This window comes from Rhinopithecus bieti, unplaced genomic scaffold (assembly GCF_001698545.2).
Source record: "Rhinopithecus bieti isolate Rb0 unplaced genomic scaffold, ASM169854v2 scaffold_50517, whole genome shotgun sequence".
Lineage (NCBI taxonomy): Eukaryota > Metazoa > Chordata > Mammalia > Primates > Cercopithecidae > Rhinopithecus > Rhinopithecus bieti.
The window spans coordinates 465,448-484,826 of NW_016819943.1; the positions used below are offsets into that span (position 1 = coordinate 465,448).

A 19,379-nucleotide genomic window follows, 5' to 3' on the forward strand; every position below is an offset into this window, starting at 1 on the left:
CTGTGCTCGGCCTGGAACTTTCTGAATGGAGGTATATTGAGTCTGCCCTGTTGGCCAACATGGTGCCCAGAGCCATGTACCAGAGCCTTTTTGGTGTCTGGAAAGGAAGGGAGGGAATCACTGGAACAAAGTATCACCTTTTTATTTGGCCCTTCTGTATGGGAGTCATCGTGAGGAACAGCCCCACATCTGAAAAAGTCATAAATCTGAAAAGTCATAACTTGTAGCGGATGAGGAGCTAGTGTGCGTGTGATGCTCCTCCCTGCGCTCGCCCAGACACAGCCCCTGGTGAGGTGCGAGGCTCCCCCAGCATTGTGCAAAGCCTGCTAGCAGCACTCCCCGCCACCGGCCAGGCCAGCAGGGCCTCTGGGGAAGCTGGCAGTCCCCGGTTCTGGAAACGTGCTCAAAGGTGGAATGTGGGAGTCTGTGTCTGTCATTCGCTGAGCCACACCCCAACAATCTGTAGGACATTCCAGGCCTAGCTGGGGGCTCTGCCATGATGGACACAGAGGCTGCGTCCTCCCCAGATAGGGGCAAGCCAGATAGGGGCAGGGCTGGGATGCAGCCACAGTCCTGGAGGGGGCCAAGGAGAAGGTGTGTGCTCTGTGAGGGGAGCCTGGTGCAGGGTGGAGTGCAGGGGTCATTCCAGACCTGGTGCCTGGCCCCACTTCTCCGTCAGCCTGCCTCCTCCTCCATGACCCTGGCCTAGGGATGGGAAGGAACAGGGGCAATGGATGGGGCCCATTTGGGGTCAGGCCTTCTTGCTGGGACCTGGGAGCCAGCTCAGTTTAGGAGGCCTGGGGTGCAGTATGGAGGTAAGGGGGACAGGGAAGGAAGCTAACCCCCACCTTGCTGGACAGGGTGTATGTGAAAGCTATACCCCACCTGCTCCGTTGGGTATGGACAGCAGAGATTTGGATCTGATTACTAAGAACACCTTTCGTCATCCTCATCCACCTGTACACCCACCTGTCCCCTCACCTTCCCTTGCCCGTCAACTCCAGTCCTGTGCCCTTCTCTCTGCAGCTGAAGCCCATTATCTCTGACCCTGAGTACCTGCTAGACCAGCACATCCTCATCAGCATCAAGTCCTCTGACAGCGACGAATCCTATGGTAAGGGTCTGTGGACAGGTGCCACACCTGCCAGTGAGCTGGCGGCCTCTGACGTAGCATCACCTTCAGGGAGAGCCCACCTGGCACTTCCGGTCATAGGCTCCTGCCTCTCCTTTCCCCATCCCAGGGCTGCTAGTGGGACCATCATCACTAAGTCATCCTTCCCTCCCGACTAGGCTTCTGGGCAGGACAGCCAGCAGTGGCAACCCCTTCCATGTATTGAGCCTTCCCTATGTGTGAGATCTGTGCCAGGCACTTTCCAGTATTAGGTGATGCAATCTTGACAAGACCTTACTGTTCTCCGACAAGTAAACAGAGACTCAGAAAGATCAAGTGATTTGCCGAAGTCACATAGGCAGTGGTGGCTGTGCCCTCATTTGAACCCGGTCTGCCTGCCCTTCTCTGCTTCTCATGTGTCCTGAGTCAGCCTCCTCAGCTCACAGATCTGAAGCCGCAGACTCCCCTCTGCTGACCCAGTCTCTAAAACACCTGCTCAGGCACAAAGGGGCTGCTACTTCTGCCCCCGAGTGGCCACCCTCTGCCTGAAGACCCCCTCCCCCCCAGCCACAGCAATTTGGGCTGAGGTGTGGTTCAGGGTCCCCTGAGTGGCACTTGGGGTGCTGGAAACACCAGCCCAGGGCTCTCTGGTCTTCTGCTCGGCAATGCCCAGTGCCCAGACCAGGCAGGCTGTGGAGGCCTGTGGCCAGAGAGACAACAGGGGCTTTTGTACCATCTCTGCCTGTTTGTGGCTCCAGCACAAAGTCAGGCTCACCCTTGCTAGACCACATGTGTGGCTAGGCATGTGGTGAGACAGGCAGAGAGAACCTGGAGGGGACAGAGAGGCTGGAGGCAGGAGCCAGACCAAGCCTCTCCTTACAAGCCAAGCTAAGAGCAAATACCTTATCCTGAGGGCAGTAGGGAGCCATTGAAGATTCCAGCAAGGAAGTAACAGGATCAGATTCACATCTTGGAAATCTGCATCTGCAGTGATCAAGATGACAGATGAGTGAGCCAGAATAGAAGTAGTGACAGTAAAAAGGGAGAGAAGAGGATAACGTTGAGAGGAATGGAGTAGAAAACTGTTTGGGCTTGGGATTGGGGAAAGGGTCTGTATTAGTCTGTTCTCATGCTGCTGTAAGGACATACCTAAGACTGGTAATTTATAAAGGACAGAGGTGTAATTGACTCACAGTTCTGCAGGGCTTGGGAGGCCTCAGGAAACTTACAACAATGGCAGAAGGGGAAGTAAACACATCCTTCTTCACATGATGGCAGGAAGGAGAAGTGGGTGCCCATTGGTAGGCGAAGCTCCTTATAAAACTATCAGATCTCTTGAGAACTCACTCACCATCACTATCACGATCACTATCAATCACTATCACTATTGAGCAAAGGATGGGGAAACCACCCCATGATTCAATTATCTCCATCTGGTCCCTCCCACGACACATGGGGATTATGGGAACTACAATTCAAGAAGAGATTTAGGTGGGGACACAGCCAAACCATATCAGGGCTGCATGAATGATGCTTCCACTTCCTGCACTGGGTTAGGTGTAGTGCCGCGGATAAGGGAGACCAAGGCACAGCCACAGCATACCAGGAAGACCAGAATGCTGTGGTGTTGGGGACACCATCAGAAGAGTTGGGTCAAGAAGAGGGTGTGGTTACAATAGCAAATGTGGCCAAGGGGCCCAACACAAAGACCGAGCATCCCTTAAATGAAGTGACTCAGCCCATCAGCAGACTTGGTGAGCGCAGTGTCCATGGAAGGGCCAGGGTGACATCAGACCTTGGCACTTAGGAGTTAACAGGGCATGAGGAGGCAGAGGAGAATGCGCCTGGGTCAAGGGAGCACATTTGTCCATGTACTTATTTGTTTGAAATGGAAGAGCTTTGAATGCTGCTTGGTGGAAGTCACTAAAGAGGAAGAGGCTGCAGACACAAAGGAAAGCCCCGTGCATAGTCGCCCACTGTGCAGGCTCTGCCAACACGTGGGTATGGGCACTGTGGCTCACGTCTTTGGGGTGGTGAGGAAAGGAGGCTGGGAGACCTGAAGTTCATGCAGCTACTGAGTAGCTTGTCGGAGGTAACAACGGGCTCTTGGGCCTGAGCCCAGGCAGCTCTTCCCCGTTCCCAGGGCAGCGCTGGCAAGAGGGTCCCGGAGCTGGAGGAGGGGAGGCAGAGCCTGAGGAGTGTAATGGCCCTGATGGGGTACCCTCGTCATAGATGCAAGAGCATCTGAGTGGCTGTTGAAATGTTTGAAGCTTTGATGGCAGGAAACAGGCAGTACACAAAACACATGCTTCATTTTCTCATTCAAATCCTGTATTTCTGTGACACAGCAAGACCCTGTCTTTAAAAATAAAATACTGTAATCCTCCTTTGTTTCTTCCGCTTCACATTCATACTCACAAACAGCATATCATCATAAGGAAAAGGAAAAAAATCAACAGTCTCATTCCAGTAATCATTTTTATTTTGGTTTCACATTTCCAGTCTCATGCATAGGCATACCTAGATTTTCATACTTACCATCACAGAAACATTATTTTATACTCTGCTTCCCTCACTTGGTATTAGATTAAATACATTTTCCGTGTTTCTCCTGCCCCATCTTTGTGACTGTTCCTTTTGATGGCTGCATTATGTTCCATGGACTTACTGCATCATTTTAAAAGTATTTCTCATTTTAAAAGTACTATTATTGAGTTTCTGTCAGTTGTTTTTGTTGGTGCTATCAGTAATGCTGAGATGAATTTCTTTGTGGACATTTTTTATTATTCTTCGGTTACACTTTTTATTCTTTTGAGTAATCTCTTTAGGACAGGTTCCCATGTTTGCTGGGTCAGAGGTGTCAGTGTTTGTGCTTCTTGGCACTTGACGCCAAACTGATTGCTGTAAAGGCTGTCTCAGCTGACCTCACCATGGACAGGCTTCCCCAGATCCTTGCTGGCATTGGGTGGTTTCGTTTTTTGTTTTTGGAGGCCGGAGTGCAGTGGCACGATCTTGGCTCACTGCAACCTCTGCTTCCCAGATTCAAGAGATTCTCCTGCCTCAGCATCCCAAGTAGCTGGGATTACAAGCAAGCACCACCACCCCTGGCTAATTTTTGTAATTTTTCATAGAGATGGGGTTTCACCATGTTGGCCAGGTTGGTCTTGAACTCCTGACCTCAAGTGATCAGCCCGCCTCAGCCTCCCAAAGTGCTGGGATTACAGGCGTGAGCCACTGTGCCTGGTGCATTGGGTGTTATTTTTCTCCCTTCCTATCTACGCCAACTTCATGTCTGTGAAAGAGCAACTTAGTGATTCCTTAGTTTGCATTTTTGATGGCTAGGAAAGTGGAACTATTTTCCATTTATTAAAATTAGCCGGCTGCAGTTCTTTTCGTGTGAAATGTCTGTCTGTATTATCTGTTCACGTACCTGCTGGGGATTTGATTTTGAGGAGTTCCTTGTGGAATTCAGATGGAGTACCCTCTTGCCTGGGGAGCTGGCTGCAGATACTCTTCCCAATCTGTTTTCTTTTTATTTTAGGTTTTTCCTCTGTGCACGTTTTAAACTTGCATGTTCTCTTGCCGCCAGTTTTGTTCTGTCATGTCTTATACCGCATCAGATCTTGGGAAGTTTTCATTCCCTACAGCAATCAGATGAGTGTTTAATCCTGTCTTTCTGCTACGTTTTCTACAATATAATTTTTTTACATCAACGAATCCACCTTTTGTTCTAAGACTTGAGACATTTGCCCCCAAAGTACTGCGGCGCTGTTCTGACGTATTTATTAAATAACCCTTCCCTGGGCCATAGTTTCAAAGGACCGTCTTTGGATGACAGAGCCAACTCTCCGGCCAAGAGTTTGGTGTTTCCGCCATGAAAAGGCAGGATCTTCACCCAGCTGTCTCCCGCTTTCCCCGCAGGCGAGGGCTGCATTGCCCTTCGGTTAGAGGCCACAGAAACGCAGCTGCCCATCTACACGCCTCTCACCCACCATGGGGAGTTGACTGGCCACTTCCGGGGCGAGATCAAGCTGCAGACCTCTCAGGGCAAGACAAGGGAGAAGCTCTATGGTAAGCAGCAAGCCCCTCCCCAGCGCCCTCTTCAGCCCACCACTTAGGGACAGGAACGTGCTTTTTCTCAGCAAAGCTATCGAATATTCTCTCTGCTGTGGCCTCAGAGCAGAAATCCAGTGCTGGAAAAGATCTCAGACAATCTGACCCAGCCCTCACTCGACTCAAAAATTTCCCAACAGAACCCACACCCAGCACCCCCAGATCGCCCTCCCCGACCCTGCAGAGTGTTCACAGCCCCGAACCTCACCTATCAGCCCTTAGGCCTTGTCATTCCCCCATTAGCATCTCCGCTAAAAGAAGGACCCAGGGTACCGAGTGAACCTACCTCTTGTTAAATGGCTCCTTCCAGGCTGTCCCAGGAAGACCAAAGCTACAGCTGCAGTTGAGATTTAGAATTTCTTGGGCGACCTCTGCTTGTCCACATGGCTACGTGGTGCCCACTTACATATACATACAGACCCTTGTACGTGCCTAAACCCTGCCCTCATGGTGCCCGCCCAGGTTTCTGTACCTTCCAAACCGCTTTTATTTTTTTTTTTCTTGAGACAGAGTCTCACTCTGTGCCCCAGGCTGGAGTGCAGTGGCACGATCTCAGCTCACTGCAACCTTCACTTCCGGGGTTCAAGTGATTCTTCTGCCTCAGCCTCCAGAGTAGCTGAGACTACAGGCACCCACCACCATACCCAGCTAATTTTTGTATTTTTAGTAGAGACAGGGTTTCACCACGTTGACCAGGCTGGTCTGGAACTTCTGACCTCAAGTGATCCACCCATCTCCGCCTCCCGAAGTGCTGGGATTACAGGCGTGACCACTGCACCCAGCCATTTTTTTGGTTTTTTTTTTGGAGACAAGGTCTCACTCTGTAGCCCAGGCTAGCATGCAGTGGCACGATCTCGGATCACTGCAACCTCCACCTCCCCAGTTCAAGCAATTCTCCTGCCTCACCTTCCCGAGTAGCTGGGATTACAGGTGCCCGCCACCAGCTAATTTTTGTATTTTTAGTAGAGACAGGGTTTCACCATCTTGGCCGGGCTGGTTTGGAACTCCTGACCTCAAGTGATACACCTGCCTCGGCCTCCCAAAGTACTGGGGTTACAGGCATGAGCCACCGCGCCTGGTCTGACAAAACATATTTGCCTGCTTTGTTCCTTGATGAGACCAATAAGTTGGAAATGTCACATGAAATGACAACTCTGGATTCCAACTCTCCTCTCTGTGGATCCACAGCAGGCATAACTAATCAATCACTGAACTTTTACAAGGCCTCAGAATCTTGCTTAGTCTCTGTGGATCCACAGCAGGCATAACTAATCAATCACTAAACTCTTACAAGGCTTCAGAATCTTGCTTAACTCACCTCCCCAGGTACTCACTATTCACTGTGCAGCTTTAGCCTGCAAATGGAAACCCCTTTGCCATCCCTTATCTAAGCTCTGGAAGCTGGGCCCTCACATGCTCTTTCCCGACCCTTTCCTTCCAGACTTTGTGAAGACAGAGCGTGATGAGTCCAGTGGGCAAAAGACCCTGAAGAGCCTCACCAGCCACGACCCCATGAAGCAGTGGGAAGCTACCAGCAGGTAAAGTGGGCATGGGGTAGGTGTGAGGGGGGTGGATATCAGGGACTCATGACAAATTAGCATGGTTTGGCTGGGTGTGATGGTTCATGCCTGTAATTACGGCACTTTGGGAGGCCAAGGCTGGAGGATCATTTGAGCTCAGGAGTTTGAGACCAGCCTGGGCAACATATCCAGACCGTGTCTCTACAAAAAAAAAATTTGGCTAGGTGCGGTGGTTCATGCCTGTAATCCCAGCACTTTGGGAGGCCAAGATGGGTGGATCACTTGAGGTCAGGAGTTTGAGACCAGCCTGGCCAACATGGTGAAAACCCATCTCTACTAAAATACAAAAATTAGCTGGGCCTGGTGGCACATGCCTGTAATCCCAGCTACTCGGGGGGGCTGAGGCACAAGAATTGCTTGAATCCAAGAGGCAGAGATTGCAGTGAGCCAAGATTTTGCCACTGCACTACAGCAGTGACAAAGCAAGACTCTGTCTCAAATAATGATAATGAGCTGGGTGTAGTAGTCCTAACTACTTAGGAGGCTGAGGTGGAAGGATTGCTTCAGCCCAGAAGGCTGAGGCTGCAGTGAGCTGTGATTGTGCCACTGCACTCCAGCCTAGGTGACAGAGTAAGACCTTGTTTCAAAACAAAACAAAACAAAACACTAGCATGGCTCTGCAGACCCAGGGCCTGTGAGAAGGTGAACTGAAGCACAGAGAGACCCAGGACACAGGAGAAAGAAGCTCCAGCCCAGGAGAGGTGCTCTCCTGACTCCTCTGTGTCTTTTGACTGCTGGGGAGGTTGGTGTGGCTATGACAAAGCCTGGGAAACTAACGTGACGGAAAGTTCAGTTTGACTCAGCTAACATTTTTGAGTCCCTATGATGTGCCCAGTTCTAGAGAAATCAAGGCAAATTCAGTGCAGTCGCTGACTTAGGAACTTGCGGCCTAGTGCATGAGGAAGTGACTGCGGAGAGGATGGAGAGATTCCAAGTCTACAAATGGTGGCTGTGTCTCCTGTGGGACAAAGGACATCAGCAATCATGGGATCCGTGGCCACCAAACCCCACCCTATCACTAGCAAGAAAAATCACTGGGGGAAAATGCACACCGGTTGCTCTTGGCAGAGACTGAACTAAGAATAGTACAGATGTTAAAGTCTGTATTACCAGAATACAGACATCCTTGGTAGCAGGGCTGCCCTAACTCACCGATGTGGTCTCGAGTTCCAGAATCAAGTTCTGGTCTCTTCGCCGGCTCACCAGCCGAGGAGGCAGAACCATGCCAGCAGCAGACATAGCTTGTTCCTCTCCTCCCTCCCTTCCCCACAACACTTGTCCCCACCAACACTTGCCCTCACCCCAGCCATCCCCGTTGAACACAGGAATTCTCATCTCTAGCACATTCCCTGATCCACTTCCAGCTTCCGACGTTCACAGCCGTGGGCACACAAGCATCCCCTTTCCCTCTTTCCCTCCCATGATAATCCCATCAGCAAATGCATCCTGGCTCTGAAGTGTCTACTAGGTTCCAGAATCAGGATCAGTGTAGGGAAACAAATTCTTTTCCATTTTGACTAGCATGAGAACGAGCACTTATTTCTGAAGCAGACACTGGTGGATGGCAGCAAAGTACAACTCGGAACCAGGCTGGCGGAGCACACGGAAGATGTGGAGTGTCCCTGACAGTCTATATACTCAGAACTCAGTTCTCAGGAGGCGGGTGCCTGACACAGTGACAGCATGCAGTGTGTCTGTTGGGGCCACCTCGCCTGGGTCTGGGCCATGCCCTCCATAGCTTTAAGCTGATTGTCCCCCATTCCAGGCTCCAGCCTTGATCTCTGTGACCTCACACTCATTTTTCTAAATATGCACTGGCTGTCTCCATGCTGATGCTGCACACACAAACGTGTGGGCTGATGTGTTCCAGATGAACCCCTGCCAGAGTCTGCCCTGAGAATCCCCTCCTTCCTGCCACCCAGGCCACCCCCCACCATCTCTTTGCCCCACCAGCCTTGCAGCTTCTCACTCCATCCTCTGCACCTGCTCACCAGCCTTCAGACTGTCCAGGAACAGGCCAAACTCCTGTCACCTGGAGGCCTTTGCAAGTACTCTTACCACTGCCGAGAACACTCTCCTCTTCTTTCTCTCTTATCTGCTTATCTTCTTATCTCAGCTAAAAGACCACCTCCTCAGATGGGGCCTCCTGGGGTCACCCAATGCCCAGTTGGTCCCAATGCTTCACTAGCCTCCATCTCTGCCCCTTGTTACTCTCAGACTTCAGCACTACATCAATACTGTGTCTCTGTGCCACTGAGCTTGTTTTTCTCTCCCACCAAAAGTGAGTTCCATAAGAATAGAGACCACGGCTGCCTCACTCACAGCCATATTCCCTCCTCCCGGCCTGGGGCTGGGTGCTTACAAGGCCCTCAGTAACCACAGTGTTGCATGGATAGATGAATGAATGAATGAATCACTGCCCAAGAGGTAAAGGAGTTGAGGAGAGCCCGGGAGAGCCCCAGGGTTGTCAGAGGACACTTTCCTTGGGCTGGTGCTGACCCTGAGAAGGGAAGGGACCCCTGAGATGTGACTCCATGTCTACCCTGCAGGGCCCCTCCATGCAGTGGCTCCAGCATCACCGAAATCCTCAACCCCAACTACATGGGAGTGGGGCCCTTTGGGCCACCAGTGCCCCTGCACGTGAAGCAGACCTTGTCCCCTGACCAGCAGCCCACAGCCTGGAGCTACGACCAGCCACCCAAGGACTCTCCGCTGGGGCCCTGCAGGGGAGAAAGTCCTACGACACCTCCCTGCCAGCCACCCATATCACCCAAGAAGTTTTTACCCTCGACAGCAAACCGGGGTCTCCCCCCCAGGACACAGGAGTCAAGGTGAGTATCCTCTTCATTAAGATGGCTCCCTCCCTACTTATGAAAGCTCCCTGGGCTTTCACCCTAGAATGGAAGCCTCATAAGGGCCACAATTTGTGTCCACTTGGCTCACGACTTATCCCTGGGGCCTGAACACAGCAGGCCCCTAAGACATGTATGTAGAGTCTTCCACATCCTAACCTATTGGTGCAACTCGATTTCTTTTTAAAGGGTAAAAATTTGTAAAGATATTGCCAAGAAAAGGAACCTCCTATAAAAACTACATACATATCAAAAACAGGTTTTGGGCTGGATGCGGTGGCTCACGCCTGTAATCCCAGCACTTTGGGAGGCCAAGGCGGGTGGATCACCTGAGATCGGGAGTTCAAGACCAGCCTGACCAACATAGAGAAACCACGTTTCTACTAAAAATATAAAACTAGCCTGGGGTGGTGGTGCATGCCTGTAATCCCAGCTACTCCGGAGGCTGAGGCAGGAGAATTGCTTGAACCCGGGAGGTGGAGGTTGTGGTGAGCCGAGATCACACCATTGCACTCCAACCTGGGCAATAAGAACAAAACTCCGTCTCAAAAAAAAAACAAGTTTCGGCCAGTCGCAGTGGCTCATGTCTATAATCCCAGCACTTTGGGAGGCTGAGCTGAGTGGATCACTTGAGGTTAAGAGTTCGAGTTCAGACTGGCCAACATGGTGAAACCCTGTCTACTAAAAATACAAAATTAGCCAGACGCAGTGGGTCACATCTGTGATCCTAGCTGAGGCAGGAGAATTGCATGAACCCAGGAGGCAGAGGTTGCAGTGAGACAAGATTACACCACTGCACTCCAGCCTGGGTGACAGAATGAGACTTCGTCTCAAACAAAAAAAAAAAAAAAAAAGAAAAAAGGGCTGGGTGCGGTGGCTCACGCCTGTAATCCCAACACTTTGGGAGGCCGAGGCAGACAGATCACGAGGTCAGGAGATCAAGACCATCCTGGCTAACACGGTGAAACCCTGTCTCTACTAAAAATACAAAAAATTAGCTGGGCGTGGTGGCGGGCGCCTGTAGTCCCAGTTACTCGGCAGGTTGAGGCAGGAGAATCGCTTGTACCTGGGAGGCAGAGGTTGCAGTGAGCTGAGATCACGCCACTGCACTCCGGCCTGAGCAACGGAGCAAGACTCCGTCTCAAAAGAAAAGAAAATAAATGTTTCTAGAGCTAGTAAGCCTTCAGGCATCTCCCGCTCCCTAGAGGGCCCCATGGGACAGGGTGGGAGTTTCCATGTAGAGCCTGCTCCCACCCTCCAGTTCCCCTCTTTTTTTCTGGACCACGAGGTTCCCTGTTCTATAAGCAGCTTCCTAGTCTCTCCTGTGGGGGATACTTAGTTAGAAACTGGAACTAGGGATGTAAAAGGCAGAGTAGCTGGCCTGCAGAGAGATGGGGCCTGGCCCTGAAACTCTGGGGAAGCCCCGGACGGTGGAGAAAACTGATCTGAGTCTAGAACTGGGTCAGGCAGAAGAATGGAAGCCAGATAGGAGACGGGGCCAGGCAGCCAAGGAATAGGGTCAGCACTTCCCAAAGGCACAGCTGCTCTCCAGTATGCTGGAACAGAGCAGAGCCAACCGTGGGCCCCTCATGGATATACAAGCAGGGAGCTCTACATGTTTCTAGTAGCCACAGGATGACAGACAGGCATGAAAGTGCAGCCCCAATTACCAACGATTTAAGATGGGCAAAATAGCACGAGCACTGTTTCCCTTGAGGCTCTTTGCTGGTTTATCATAACCTAAGGGGTTCACTCTCAGCCTCTCTTCCCCTACCACTGGTTTTTTTCTTCATCTTTTCTCCATGAGGACTTGGGTGCTGTCCGCCACATGGGGCAGAGCCAGCAGCGGGGGTGTTCTCCATCACACTGTCCTCCAGCTCCCTCCAGCTCCACCCTTCCCAGGCCTGGCCTGGCGGGGCCTTCCTCTGGATGGAGGAGCTGTTGACAGTCTCATTTCCCAAGATGTGCGAGATACGCTCTAAAAAACAGATAGGCTGGGCGCGGTGGCTCACGCCTGTAATCCCAGCACTTTGGGAAGCCAAGATGGGCAGATGACTTGAGGTCAGGAGTTTCAGACCAGCCTGGCCAACACGGTGAAACCCCATCTCTACTAAAAATACAAAAATCAGTCAGGCATGGTGGCCCACACCTGTAATCCCAGCTACTCAGGAGGCTGAGACACGAGAATCGCTTGAACCAGGGAGGCAGAGGTTGCAGTGAGCTGAGGTCACGCCACTGCACGTTAGCCTGGGTGACAGAGCAAGACTCCGTCTCAAACAAAAGATAGATGAGAGGAAGTCAGGAAGAGAGCGAGAAAATGACAGGACAGGAGAACCCTGGAGTTCAGCTCAGCTGTCTCTCTCTTTACCTCTGTACAGAATGTGTTGATAGGATGTCAGATCCTGGTCATTCCATAAGAAACTTGGGGGGAGGAGAAACAACCTCAGTTTCCTGCCCTGGAAATAAGAGGACAAAAGGTACTATTCAGTGGGTATCAAGGTGCCTGTGTGGCCACCTCTTTGGAGACCCCAGGAAAGGGAGCTCTAAGCAACCCAAAAGAACAAGGAGCATGATTATTTGTGTAAGTGAATGCTTTTCAGTTCCCAAAGTGAATGGATCTTGGTGCATAACAATGAGCACACAGCTTGGTGGGAGCATGTTCCCCACAGCCCCATGGCGACAGCTGCAGACAGGCTGCCATCCACGAGCAAGGGGCCCCCAGGGTGCGCTTCTAACTTATTGCTCACCAAGGAGGTGCTTGGAGCCTGGAGCCCTGCAGCTGGCACACCTGCCTCATCCCTTTCTGCTGCTCCAGGTCCCGGGCTCAGCCAGAGCAAAGGCTGTGGAAGCGGGTGTTATAAGCACCATCAGTGTTTCCCCACCATCACCCAGACCCAAGTGCAGGGACTGACCTTCCTGGTTTGCCAAGTACTGTCCCAGTTTTAGCACTAAAAGCCCCACATCTCAGGAAACCCTTCAGTCCTGCGCAAGCAGGGACAGCTGGTGACCCCAGACCGAAGCTGTGCGGTTAGGAAGGGGACTCTTCTCAGCCCCTGGAAAGTGCTTAGCTGCTTTAGAGATGAGACTCTGGTCTCCTGAATCTGAGAAGTACAGTCATTTACTGCAGGAATCAACTCTGTCCCCTGGATATCAGTTCCTTTATTCAACAACTGTGGCCTGCTGTAGGAGTCAATTTCTTGTTACCCTTGGTCAGGGGAATAAGATTTACTTTTGAGTTTTTCGTGGTTTTCCCCAGTCTTCCCCGCCTACCCCCACCAAGCTTTCCCTCTCTAAGTGCAGCAGAAGCCTCCTCTTAGAGGGAAGGCTTCTCTGGTCTCTATCTCGCTACTCTTTTCCCAGAGGAGTGAGCTTTGGAACCACAAAAGGGCTTGCACCCAGGGCTCTCTTCCTGGTCCTGCCCCCAGTTCTCTGAAGTGAGCCCCTCCTCCCATCTCAGCCACTGAGAGAGGGTGGTCAGAGGTCAGGACTTCTTTCTCCTTCATCTGAAAACTTGTGACCATGCCAGTTGCTCCCTCCTGTGCCCTCTTCCCTTGGCTAACTCACAGCAACGGCCTTTGCGGGTCCACACAGGGGTCAGAAGAGGGCTGCACATGGAGGGGCACCTTTCCAAAGTCCTTGTTTGCGGTCCCAGCATTTCTGTATGCACCTGTTCTAAGGTGTTTCCAAACAATAATGGGAACACCCCCAAGTGCACAGTCAGGCTCCCTTTGGTGTGTCCCTGCGGCTAGCCTCCTTGGAGCTCTGTGGCATCTCACTGGCACCTGTGTGAGGACGACATCCTGCCTCTGTCCCCTGAGCCCACATCTGCTCCCCAAAGAGTCACTGTTGAGTGCCTCTGAGCAGCTTCTCAGTGCACATCCCATCAGCAACAGGTGTGACAGCCTCACTGGGTTCCCAGTGATACACAATTTCTTCATGGTAGCTTCCTTTTTTGTAGAAAGCAGATCCCAGAACACTCTCCTGGGAGATTCTGCTGCTGGTCAGGAAGTAAAATGTGTTCCCATTCCTCATTCTCATAGTTTGCTCAGCAGGAAATCACCTCCAGTCAGAGCAGCGATAAATCAGAACACAAACAACCAAAGGCAGCGCTTACCTACTTTGGGTCACAACACAGAAGCTTCCCCTGCCCATGGGTTGGTCGGGCATTTCTTCTAGCTACTGGCCTTGGTTTCTCCAGTACTCACAAGTGTCCAAGTTCCCTCTGACTTGCACCACAACCACCATGTGTTCCTTCCACTGTGAGTTAGTAGAGCCTTCCAAGGAGAGGACTTCATGTGGCTGGGAAGCACACTGTGTTAACTGGGATGTTGGCCCCCTGAGCTCAGATTCTGTCCTTGTTTGTGGCTGTGTTGCTGTGCCTGAGGAAGTGTCTCACACACAAATTTGGTAGATGGACCCTCTTGAGCTTTCACCCTCAAGTTGCACAAGTGGTTTCTGAGGAGGAGGTGTGATTGCCTTCCTGAGCGGTCATTGCAAATGCTGGGTCGGAGCAGAATTGCTAGAGTCAGAGGAGAGGCTGGGGGTGGGGATGGGAGGAGCCAGGAAAGGAGGCCTGTTGACTGGGGAGGTGGGGAGGGGCTGTGGAGAGCAGGCTCATCTGATGAGGATGAGGGGTTGATATTGAGGTGCCATATAAGTGCTCGCTTCATTTCTCCTACAAATCCTCCAGTCCTGTGCCCCTTGCTCACAGATGCTCTGATGTGAACAGGTTTTATGGTGGAAAAAGTCCTTGGCCAGAACTGAGGCTGTCTTTGAGGACCATGTATGATAAACACAGTACTGGCCAGGCGCGGTGGCTCAAGCCTGTAATCCCAGCACTCAGCACTTGTGGAGGCCGAGACGGGCGGATCACGCAGGTCAGGCAGATCGAGGACCATCCTGGCTAACACGCGTTGAAACCCCATCTCTACTAAAAATACAAAAAAAAAAAAAAAAAAAATAGCCAGGCGAGGTGGCGGGGGCTGTAGTCCTAGCCCACTCGGAGATGAGGCAGAGAATGGGCCGTGAACCTGGGAGGCGGAGCTTGCAGTTGAGCCTGGATCCGGCCTTGCACTCCAGCCTCGGGCGACAGAGCGAGACTCCGTCTCAAAAAAAAAAAAAAAAAAAAGAAAAAAGCTACTGTTTCCTCTTCCTTTTTTTTACTTGAGGTGAAATTCACTGAACATAAAATTAACCATTTCAAAATGAACAGTTTGCTAGGCTGGGCACAGTGGCTTGTGCCTGTAATCCCAGTACTTTGGGAAGCCAAAGTGAGAAGATTGCTTGAGGCCAAGAGTTCAAGATCAGCCTGGGCAATATAGTGAGACCTCCCCCCATCTCTACAAAATAAAACAAAACAAAAAAATTAGCCAGGCCTGGTGGCGTTGCTACTCCCAGCAGTGTCCAGCTACTCCTAGCTACTCCCAAGTAGTCCCAGCTACTTGGGAGGCTGAGGGGAAGGACTGCTTGAGCCCAAGAGGTTGAGGCAGCAGTGAGCCATGGTCACACCACTGCACTCCAGCCTGGGTGACAGAGCGAGACTCTGTCTCTAGAACAACACAAGACAAAACCATTTGGTGGCATTCAGTACATTTACAATGTGACACATCTCTAACTAGTTCAGAAACATTTTTATCACCCCAGAGAAAGACCCAGAGTCATTAAGCAGCCACGCCCCCGTGTCTTCTCCCCTGAACATGTGTCTTCCCTGCTCTGTCCCTGGCTCTAGGCCCAGTGACCTGGGGAAGAACGCAGGGGACACGCTGCCTCAGGAGGACCTGCCGCTGACAAAGCCCGAGATGTTTGAGAACCCCCTGTACGGGTCCGTGAGTTCCTTCCCTAAGCCTGCTCCCAGGAAGGACCAGGAATCTCCGAAAATGCTGCGGAAGGAGCCCCCGCCCTGCCCGGAACCCGGCATCTTGTCGCCCAGCATCGTGCTCACCAAAGCCCAGGAGGCTGATCGCGGCGAGGGGCCCGGCAAGCAGGCGCCCGCGCCCAGGCTGCGCTCCTTCACCTGCTCGTCCTCTGCCGAGGGCAGGGCGGCGGGCGGGGACAAGAGCCAAGGGAAGCCCAAGACCGCCGTCAGCTCCCAGGCCCCAGTGCCGGTCAAGAGGCCCATCAAGCCTTCCAGGTCGGAAATGAACCAGCAGACCCAGCCCACCCCGACGCCGCGGCCGCCGCTGCCAGTCAAGAGCCCGGCGGTCCTGCACCTCCAGCACTCCAAGAGCCGCGACTACCGCGACAACACCGAGCTCCCACACCACGGCAAGCACCGGCCGGAGGAGGGGCCACCGGGGCCTCTAAGCAGGACTGCCATGCAGGTGCGCGGCGCCACACGTGGGCTCGTGTGCATGTGTGTGTGTGTGCATGCGTGAGTGCGTATGTGTGTGCCTATGCATGTGTGTGTGCATGCATGTGTGCACGCATGCATGTGCACACATGGGAGTGATGGTCTTGGGAACTGCTCCATGAGAAGGGAGAGCCAGGATTTGAATCCAGGCCTGCCTGTCCCACACATCCCTGACCCTGCATTGCCTCTGCAGCAGTTGTTGCAAGGAAGAAAGGCGGGGCTGTGGATAAACTCTTAGTCCAGTGTCAGGCCCAGAAGAAGAAGATTCCATAAAGAAAAGGAGCCTAAATCATTTATATCTCATTGTTATTATTATAATTTTTTTTTGAAACAGAGTTTCACTAGGCATGGTGGATCACGAGGTCAGGAGATCGAGACTATCCTGGCTAACATGATGAAACCCCGTCTCTACTAAAATACAAAAATTGACCCGGGCATGGTGGTGTGCGTCTGTAGTCCCAGCTACTCGGGAGGCTGAGGCAGGGGAATCACTTGAACCTGGAAGGCGGAGGTTGCGATGAGGCGAGATCGTGCCACTGCACTACAGCCTGGTGACAGAGCAAGACTCTGTCTCAAACAAAACAAAACAAAACAGAGTTTCACTCTTTGTTGCCCAGGCTAGAGTCCAGTGGTATGGTCTCAGCTCACTGCAACCTCTGCCTCCTGGGTTCAAGCAATTCTTCTGTCTCAGTCTCCCAAGTAACTGGGATTACAGGCACCTGCCAGCACGCCTGGCTAATTTTTGTATTTTTAGTAGAAATGGGGTTTCACCATGTTGGCCAGGCTGGTCTCAAACTCCTGACCTCAGGTGGTCTGCCCACCTGGGCCTCCCAAAGTTCTGGGATTACATGCGTGAGCCACCACGCCCAGCCTCATTCTTATTATTCACACTCATGCTTGAAATTTCCTAGTATTTTGGAGAATTCAGCACACTTTCCCTCTCCTTCATGTAAAATAAAAAAATTTTTGAGCAAGACTAACAGTGTTTAAGAAGAGACTCCGGGCCAGGCATGGTGGCTCACACCTGTAATCCCAGCACTTTGGGAGGCCAAGATGGGTGGGTTACCTGAGGTCAGGAGTTCAAGACCAGCCTGACCAATATGGTAAAACCCTGTCTCTACTAAAAATACAAAAATTAGCTGGGCATTGTGGTGTAATGTACTTGTAATCCCAGCTACTTGTAATTCCAGCTACTCAGGAGGCTGAGACAGGAGAATTGCTTGAACCCAGGAGGCGGAGTTTGCAGCGAACCAAGATCATGACACTGCACTCCAGCCTGGGCGACAGAGTGAGACTCCATCTCAAAAAAAAAAAAAAAAAGAACAGACTGCAGAGCCAGGCTGTGTTGGATTTGAATCCCAGCCCTCCCACTTCCTAGCTCTGTGCCTTGAGCCTCAGTTTACCCATCTGTAAAAAGGGGCTGTTAATGGTACCTACCTCATAGACTTAGAAGGAGAATTGCATTATAGGCTATTTTGTATTATTACTATGTATTATCATCTATATAGAAATTATATATTTATATTTATGTATTTACATTGATATCCATTACATATCATTTCATATATATACTATACGTATTACATATGTGTATATATTTTTTACATACTTTTATGTAGATAGATATAGATATATGGTACTTACCTGGGCGTGGTGCTAGCACCTGTAGTCCCAGCTACTGGGAAGGCTGAGGCATGAGGCTAGCTAGAGCCCAAGAATTCAAGGCTGCAGTGAGCTATGATTGCACCACTGCACTCCCGCCTAGGCAACAGAGTAAGACCAAGGCCCCATTTCTAAAAAGCAATTTTTAAAAATAACTAGGTAAAGTACTTAGAACAGTGATCGCTGGCTCTTCTCAGCTACATGTTAAAGGAAGCCTGGCCTAGCCCACAGCATGCAGGGACCCGGGCCACTTAGTTCAACATGGCCTGGTGAGAATGAGCCCTGACAGCCCTTCTGTTCTTGTCCCACAGTGAAGCCCTCAGTGAGCTGCCAGTGAGTCGGGAGCCCAGAGGAACAGCGCGAAGCCACTGGACCCTCTCCCAGGACCTCCTGCTGGCTCCTCCTGCCCAGCTTCCTATGCAAGGCTTTGTGTTTTCAGGAAAGAGCCTAGCTTCTCTGTGGCCCAGGGAGTTCACTGCCTGTGAGACTTGGCACCAAGTGCTGAGGCTGGAAGAAAAACGCACACCAGACAGGCAACAAATAGTCTGGGTCTCCAGCTCGCCCTTGGTACTTGGGACCCCAGTGCCTTGTTGAGGGCGCCATTCTGAAGAAAGGAACTGCAGTGCCGATTCGAGGGTGGAGATATAAATAATAATAATGTTAATAATAATAATGACCACGTGAATCTAACACTCACGATGTGCCAAGTGCTGTGCTAAGTGCTTTACGAACATTCATCACATCAGGATGACCTCGAGAGCTGAGGCTCTAGCTACCTAAAACCACGTGCCCAAACCCACCAGTTCAAAATGGTGTGTGTTCGGAGGGGTGAAAGCATTAAGAAGCCCAGTGCCCTCCTGGAGTGAGACAAGGGCTTAGCCTTAAGGAGCTGAAGAGTCTGGGTAGCTTGTTTAGGGTACAAGAAGCCTGTTCTGTCCAGCTTCAGTGACACAAGCTGCTTTAGCTAAAGCCCGGGGGTTCTGGCATCGCTGAGCTGAGAGCAGGGATCTACCTGGCTTCTCAGTTCTTTAGTTGGAAGGAGCAGGAAATCAGCTCCTACTCTCCAGTGGAGAGATCTGGCCTCAGCCTGGGCTAGAGATACCAAGGACTGTGCCAGGTTCCCTGTGCCCTCCTCGAGGTGGGCAGCCATCACCAGTCACAGTTAAGCCAAGCCCCCCAACACGTATTCCATCATGCAGATAGAAGAGTCTTTGCTGTTGCTCCCGAAAGCCGTGCTCTCCAGCCTGGCTGCCAGGGAGGGTGGGCCTCTTGATTCCAGGCTCTTGAAATAGTGCAGCCTTTTCTTCCTATCTCTGTGTCTTTCAGCTCTGCTTCATTGGTTATTAGGAGAATAGATGGGTGATGTCTTTCCTTATGTTGCTTTTTCAACATAGCAGAATTAATGTAGGGAGCTAAATGCAGCGGTATGTGTGAACGCAGAGGGGTATGTGCCCCACATTCCCGTGGTGGAAGTCTGCATGACCAATAAATTGTGCCTTTCTCTTGTGTATGTGGCGTTTTTCTTGACATTCGGAGCCATAGATACCCTTCTAGACAGCAGGGCCTGTACAGGGCACGACTGAGGCAGTTAAGGGTTCGTGGTGGTGATGGATGGTGTTGCCCTGACCAGATGGTACACCATACAGCCAGTCTGAAGCTGGTCCTGGACCGGGGACAGGATTAAACGGCACTCCTTCCCTCCTTCCATCCAC

The 19,379-nt window shown here is 51.5% G+C and overlaps 1 protein-coding gene across 1 annotated transcript in view; it reads left to right on the forward strand.

Annotated features, from left to right (window-relative positions):
• INPP5D (inositol polyphosphate-5-phosphatase D) overlaps positions 1-19,175 on the forward strand; it is a 154,528-nt gene extending 135,353 nt beyond the window's left edge. Inside the window, 6 exon segments of the mRNA XM_017859368.1 lie at positions 1,027-1,114; positions 5,033-5,182; positions 6,666-6,762; positions 9,354-9,635; positions 15,385-15,976; positions 17,979-19,175. Coding sequence (XP_017714857.1) covers positions 1,027-1,114; positions 5,033-5,182; positions 6,666-6,762; positions 9,354-9,635; positions 15,385-15,976; positions 17,979-17,981 — 1,212 coding nt within the window. The 3' untranslated portion in view covers positions 17,982-19,175.
• The last annotated feature ends 204 nt before the right edge of the window (positions 19,176-19,379 follow it).